We start from the raw sequence: 7,709 nt of genomic DNA, 5'->3' as shown, positions 1-7,709 counted from the left end.
TCCGTTGTGGATCCGAGTGACATTACGCAGCATTCCTCCAGGACTGAAGACAGACACCTTTACCTTCCGAGCACTGACCCTCACACCCGGCCGTCCCAAAACACCACCAAGGAAACAAAACGTCCAAGAGGACACGGCATTGTGGGTTTAACCTTCCACCCTCCTTCCATCCGTCCGGCCGGTCTTGCCGGTCGGTCCTGTCGGCGTTCCAAACCTGACACAAAACAAGAGATTGCGAGCAGTTTCCCCATCGCCTGGTTGAGCAGAACGTCTTCGAAACGGACAGCCAAAGAGTACCTCAACATGTCCGCGCAGCTGAAGATAAATCAAAGGCTTCTCCTTCTCCCCACGGAGGCGTCACGGGAGAGAGCGAGGTGTCAAAAGAATCAGAGAATCAGGGAACAGTGTCCAGAAGAACGAGAGGAACCAAGACTTGGGTCGGCTGTAGTCAGCAAGTTCTTCTTGTTTTATTATCATCTGCGATCGAACCAACTCCATGCATCACAAAAACATCAATACAACATGAAAAAACATCAGAAAGTGTCATGGTTGTCTACGATCATTTCTAAAAATGGTTTCCGAGACACTGGCTCTTTTGTCGGACGTTTCTTTGTGGAACTGACTGAACGGTACTGTACGTAAATAAAGGGGGGGGGGGGGGACTAAAAGTACTTTTATTTCATACAAATTAAAGGTCTCTGGAGCCCTCCAATACGTGCTTAATTGCAGAGTGCGTTGGCGGCGGCGGCGGTGGCCTAGCTCGTCCTGCGGGTGATGTGGTCATAGAAGACGACTTGGGTGTAGAGCTCCGAGCTCAGCGGCGTCCTGCAGGAGTTGTCGCCAGTCGCCGCCTGAAAGACACAGACGACGCTTTCTCAGCAGGGAGGCTGGTGTTCCCGACCCCAACCCAGCAGCGGAAGACACATCACACTGCGGAAGTTGATGCTCCGGCCGGTCCCACTCCCTACTCCCAACAATCACTTTGGCAGGCGCCCGTGAAATGTGCTAATTTGAAGCTGTGAAAAGTGCCTCAGATATGCTAGTAATTTCACCAAATCACAGATATCCAAATAACAGCTCTGCCCCAAATAATGACAGGTATATCAAAGCGAACACCAAGTGCAACATCATTCGACGGCGAGTGTAATTATTCATTCTCCGAAACATCAGGTCTTAGCAGACTTTGAGTGTCAGAGCTGACACGGCTGCTGACGCGAGGCCCAGGGAGCAGCTGGGAGCGTTTATTTAAGGCAGAATGCGTCGTAGAAAGCGTAAAGCTCCTAGTGGGAGTGGACACACAGGCATTACATCCAATCCACGCTTTTACCTCAAAGGTACTTGTGGGTGTCATAAGTAATACAGTCTTCAAAAGAACATCCACACAGGGAGAAAAATGATTCACAGGAACACTGACAAGACCAGAAGCTCCTCAGCAAATAAAGATGAGATTTGATTTGGCTTTGTCTTGGTTTGATCAGACTTTCTGGGTGCGTTCTCCAGAGGACCAATTTGAGAATCCACATATACATTCATGGTTTTCATACATTCTTGGTTTTGCAATTGAACACTTTTTGGCTCAAACTCCATCCCACTGCCCCAAGTGAAACTCAAATGAGATGTTTTCTCCCTTCTTTGGCCCGAGCAGATGAGCCGGTCATGGTGCTATAAAGGCAGAAAAACAAACAACGGCCCAAAAATGAGTTTTGTGCCTCGTACAAGCCCCGATCCTCCAAGGTTCTCCTGAGAAAACGTGGCCGCATAATCAGTCATTGAGCTCGCAGAGGGTTAAAAGCGGACGGGTTCAGCGCTGGTCCGGTCTGGGCCAAGCGGAGCTGGGTTTTGGGCACCGGGTGGTTTGCTGTGTCTGGCTTCCTGCGCCTCCTCTTGTGTTTTTAATAGACAGCCGAGTCGGGGCGGTGCTCGACCGCAGCTGGAAAGCTGCGCTGCCATTTTGGCCCTCGGCTAGGCCTTCAAAAAACCCAGTCCTCATAGCTCTGTCTGCAATTTCAAAATAGTTTAGGCTCCACCGACTGCTTCCCTGCCCCCCCAGCAGAGACGGAAACCAGAGGAGAAAAAGCCGAATCTGTCAGTCGTTTTTCTTCCAGAGCCGCTGTCAGGCTGAGGAAGCACCTGTCTCAACTCAATACAGGTGGAAAACAAACAGCCGCCTCTCTGCCTGTGGTTGGAACTGGCTCCCAAACTGCATCACCCACTAAATAACTTTGTTCAACAACTGTTGCTTATCAACCGAAAACAACATTCTATGACTGGGAAAGATGTGCCAAAAATGAAGACAACAGGCCAAAAGGGTTCAATTACAAATGTTTCCTATTGTTGTAGCACTTGCCTTAAATGCAGCGTTTGTCTTAAAAGACGCATGAAAACAAGGCCACGAGCGAGGAGCGTCAGACAGGTGTCAGTCTTAGAAAAAGAAGGAAATGAGCTTCCTACCATCGGATCAACGTTCACACACTTGCGGTCTCTCTTGTTCTTGAACAGCAGGCCGGTGTCGGGGTTATCCACGATCAGCTCGTAGTTTGCGCTTGGGTTGGACGTGGACAACTGTGTGTTCCAGTTGAAGAAGCTGTGAAAACAAAGTGGAATGTCGTTATAGACCCGGGGGCTTTTTCCTGTTTGGGTCCAGATTAATAATTACATCTGCGATAGTGGACAATACACTACTATCAACTATTAAGGAAAACTATTGATATGATCCAATACAAGTTTTCATCATTTAGTCATCAAGTGTTAAATGAGGTACAACCAATTACCGGAGTAAAAACAGCTTTATCACAGCTAGGAAACACTCAATGGCCGGTGATGTGACAGGAGGGCCCTGATAGGGCTGGGGGCCAGTGGTTCCCCACCCCTGTGTTAGATGGTGCAAGTGTGGCTAGTGCAGAAGCTAAAGTAGTCTGTATAGTTTGTAGATACGTGTAGTTTAAATAGTGTCTTTGAAAAGGAGTCTTTGGTGTGTATATATATATATATATATATATATATATATATATAGTGTCCTGAACTACGTGTGTTAGATTTCCAATGCACTTGTACCACTTGTGGAAGTGGCAATAAAGGTGTCATGTTGTATCGTGTAACTGCTGCTGCACTTTGGTTCCCGGCCAAAGTCAACTGGTTTGGAGAGCGTTTTGTTATTCATGCTGCTCTTGGAAGGCAGAGGGAGTGGACCGGTGAATAAATTAGCTCAGAGTTCTTTGGCCCGCTTTGCCGGAATCCCACTAAGATGGCTCCACTGCACAACATAGAAGTGACTCTTCGAACCCTAACCCTGCACAGAGACCTCTCCTACCTCTACCACGGCGAATGAGCTTTGCAGCTTTCATTTGGTTCTTTTCTTCCTTTAATGACGAGGACAGCTGATAATTGAAATGAAGGTTTCAAAACAAAACAAAACCAAAAAAAAAAACAAGGTGCAGGTCACACGCTCGCAAGGAAGCCCCGCCTCTCGATGTGGCGTGTCTTCAGGAGGCATTTTGCTTTACAGCCGTTCACAGTGGGGGGATTTCCAACACCCGGGTCATTCGCCAGCACAGGCGACCATGTTGAGGTCATGACTCAGGAAATGCGTTGTTCCATACCGCCTCCAACATCATGACAACAATGCCACATCCCACGTCCAACAGCTGATTATGAAAGCAAGCTTCTTCGGTTAAAAGAGGAGAAGGAAACCGGCAGCGTAGCGCGTTGTTCTCTCTTTCAAATTGAGCGAACGAGTGAAGTCTGTTTTTAATTTGGAGCGGAGGGGGCTGCGCTGCAGTTTGCCAGGGTCAGGCATTAAGGTAAATCTGGGGCTAATGAAGCAACTGAAACCCAAGAAGGGCTTGAGTTCCAACATAAATGGCCGATTAATTTACAGCATCCGATTGGATCCTCCGTTCCGTTCCTTCTCTTATTGGCTCAAGCGGAGAAACAACAGTGTGATGTTTATTTGCACACGCCACCGTCAGAGTCAAAGGAAAAAAATCTGGTTTTGAGGAGTGAGTTTAAAATATTGTCATTTAGCAGTAGTCGTGGTGGTTTTTGTTATGTGCAAAAGCCTCCTTGATCGCTCCACCAGAGGACGAAGAGGGTTGTTTATCTGCCGTTGTGTGGTGGAACGGGGCTTCCTGAGTTGACGTGACGTCCCCTGAACCACAACTTTGGCAGATCTTCTGCGAGTGTTGATCGGAATTACTGTGTTGTTAGTCAGGCTTTGAAAACATCTCTTTATGGTTTTGCATATTTTGTTGTTCTCTTTGCTTGAATTCAACTTAGGCCCTCTGGATGAGGGCAAAGCCCAGCTGGACAGATGAGTGAAACCCAGGAAAACATAGTCTCAAAATGTTGTACTCCGTTGTACTCTCTCTGTGAGATCTCCAATAACAACAGTAAGTAAAGGCAGGTGGGGCCTTTGGGAGGCCATGTTGGGAGGCCATGTTGCTGTACATTACTTTTGTGTAAAATGTTCAGTGCCCTCGGCATGTTTGACAGGCTGCAAAAGTTGGACGGCCGGCATCAATGACAGTGGAGTGCTAACAGCGAGTTAGTGAGCACTGCTCCTGATGGCGGACCCCTCCTCGGCCCACGGTGATGTTCTGGAACCCTCTCGCTGGTTCTCATCACCAGCTCCAGCGGTGTGCGAGCCAGCTGCTTTGCAGAAATACAACTCCAAATGTCACACTTTGAGGCACTGGAGGTTGTTGGAGCGGGCCTCTGCAACTCCCCAGCAGTGGTTCGTGGGCCAAGAAATAAAGTTGGACCTCAGGGACGACTCTCTGTGTAAATCTGGAGGAAAGGCTCAGCGCAGTTAGGGTAGAGTCGGGTGGAGTGGATTTTAAGGTCTGAGCAGCATGTTGTATATATCACACAGGATCATGACATGATGGATTTCACTCTGTCTCACTTTACGACAGGCGATACATGATAAACAGGAGGCGTAAAGTATTAATGACCCGGGCCATTAAAAGTAAATCTCTAAATGTTTACGTTTACATTTGGCCAATGCAATCTTTGAAATATTGAGCTTGTTGGGCCGGTGTCGGAGGATTTGTTTCTTTGGGAATAAAACTTGTTCACAAATACCCAATTGCATTTTAGTCATAAAACCATTTTCTGACTGCAACACATTACGCCAGCTCGACACAAGTCAAGCTACAACCGACAGACCTGTGCTGCTCTTTCTGAAAGCCTGTTCGGGCCAAGACACGGAGAGCAGTGGAGCGTCCCGCCGCTCGGCCGCCAGCAGGCTTGCTCCTTGGTTCCTCGTCTTACACCAGAGGCCGTTATTCAGAGGGAAGGGGAAAGAATCATCAGCTTATCTCCTGTGGCCTCCCGGGGACTCGGTGAAGCACCATGACGGGCTGCGGTCCCTGCCCATGGAAACAGGAGATTCCCCAAAGCCCTGCAGTGAACGCTCCCATGGCAGGAGAACATGAGCTTCATCAAACCTGGTGGAGGCTAATTCACACCGTGTGCAAGCCACAAGACGCTTTTAAACCCGCTGAAAGAAGAGGTTTGCGTCGGGCCTGGACTGGATGCCCTCACACATGTTTCCAACAGGAGAAATCCACCCAGATGCCGACGGAAGAGGCTGGTCTCCCCCTCACAGTCCAAGCTCTGGACGGAGGGATGCAGTGAAGCATGAAATTACAAGGTCTCAGACAACCAGAAGACCGTCAACTTGGTCCTTTTCCTCCTTTTCATCATTGCTGCCAGAACAGTGGAGTAACACCGGCTCAGAATAGATGACTGCGGCCAAATGATGAAATACAAGTTTACCCCCCCCCGCCCCCAACAACGCTCAGAGGTAAATTATATTGTCGGCGACCTGCTCCGATGGACCCCATGTACATACCTCCACTTGGTGCAAATTAGGTTTGACGGCATTTTCACTGTCTATTTATACCGGAATGCCAGACAATAATTAACATTTTTCTGGTAAACCGCTTTTACGCCATGGTAAACCACCCGCCTTCGGTAGAGAATAGGACAGATGTGAGATATTTTAGCACTGAACAAAAAAAAGAACAGATGGAAACTGTAGAAAACAGGAGATAGAGAGATAGGAAAAAAATCTGAAAAACATGGCTAAAGCCTTACTTGACAGGTGACAAAGGGCTCAGTGTCTGAACACCTTCATCTTAAAAAGCTCTTCATTCACTGGGGCATAATGTGTTGTGACTGCATCGGTGGTACAATGATGAAATGCCACCGAGCGACGGACCTCGTGGCCCGGCAGCTGGTGGCACCACACCCTGACACATGGACCAGTAAAACCCTGAAACCTGGATTCGGTGGAAACAATGACCGTTGGACACGTGCGACGTGTCCTTTCACTTGCCATGGAAACCGCACTCGCCTCTATTGTCATCTCCAGGAAGCCGTTTCCAGGGTGACGCCCGGTTACGGGGCTCGGAGGGGCAGTGTGCTCTATGCAGGATGACAGACGGTCCAATATTGGAAATACCTTGGTGACGAATTCCCCCAACTTGTGCTCGTTTTCACCGTTTTGGGATGGGTAGGAGAACGTGAGGACGTCTGAACTCCATTGAGCCGGTGGAGGCGCCGGTGGGCAAACATCTGAGGTGTCCATCTGCTGCTGTCATCCTCTCTTTCATCTGTCTTGAGCCCTTTACAGATATTCCAATAATGTGATGTCTAGTCGGTACGCAAGTCATTTTGAGTACGGTTCTGGACGCTATAAAACCTTTTGTGGATTTACTGGTTGTGCATTGGACAAGTCACACGCATCGCGTCTTCTGTTCAAAGCTACAGCGCGTGGAACTGGGCAGCATGTCTGAACCAACAGGAAACGGGGGGACGAGCGAGAAGTCCAGACGTCGGACAAGGAGGGCGCCTTACGTCTTATATCCGCGTCTTCAAAGTGAGATGACCAGAACATCCCTGAGTCTGCTGAAGCAGCGCCGGGTTTTAGGGCCGGAACAGGAGCTCCCCACGTGATGGGGTCAGCCGACGGAAAGGACTTACAGTGCGGCAGATTTGGAGACAGCTGCTCATCCCAAACAGTGCACGTTCCATTAGATATTACAGATTAACATTTTTGGAAATGTTTTTTTAATAGCTGATAATATCTGAAAAACCTTCACTTTCAAAAAAACTGCATCATGTATTGCATCATTTATATAAGATCTGTTCCTCCTGCTCATGCAGACACACACACACACACACACACACACACACACACACACACACACACACACACACACACACACACACACACACACACACACACACACACACACACACACACACACACACACACACACGACATGCATTACATAACGCAGTGACACAACTGGGTGTTATACAGCTCCATGCGCGGCGGCTCAGGAGACTCATAAGGCCTGATGGAGAGGGGTTAAGTGCAGTGTGGTACTTGCGTGCTGGGACGCCCCGCCCTACACCCCGGGCCCCGGGGCCGCCCCAAAACGCACCCTTATTCCTCATTAAAGGCGCTGCGCCTCGTTTGGGGATTTGACATTAGCGGCCGCTGTGGACCAAAGCGGCAGCCATTCCAGCTCCATCAACTCTCCGGCCGAGCGAGCATAAGTATTGAAGGAGAGAGAGAGAGAGCAGCACTAGTTCTGAACAGCTGTTGGCAAGATGTATCGCGATGAGGTAACATCACTTACCGAACAGAATATACATGCTGCGAATGCATTCATCACATTTTGCGAAGCGTAGAAAGT

At 48.8% G+C, this 7,709-nt stretch overlaps 1 protein-coding gene across 1 annotated transcript in view; it reads right to left on the bottom strand.

The window, feature by feature from the left end:
* Positions 1-755: 755 nt before the first annotated feature.
* The window catches only part of cfap299 (cilia and flagella associated protein 299), a gene marked incomplete at both ends in the record, with an annotated part of 81,017 nt that continues 74,063 nt past the window's right edge, over positions 756-7,709 (bottom strand). Inside the window, 2 exons of the mRNA XM_080003759.1 lie at positions 756-851; positions 2,452-2,584. Coding sequence (XP_079859885.1) covers positions 756-851; positions 2,452-2,584 — 229 coding nt within the window. The remainder of the gene's footprint in view (positions 852-2,451; positions 2,585-7,709) is intronic.

This window comes from Zeus faber, assembly GCF_960531495.2.
Source record: "Zeus faber genome assembly, chromosome: 7".
Classification (NCBI taxonomy): Eukaryota; Metazoa; Chordata; class Actinopteri; order Zeiformes; family Zeidae; genus Zeus; species Zeus faber.
This window is presented reverse-complemented; position numbering and strand designations above follow the sequence as displayed.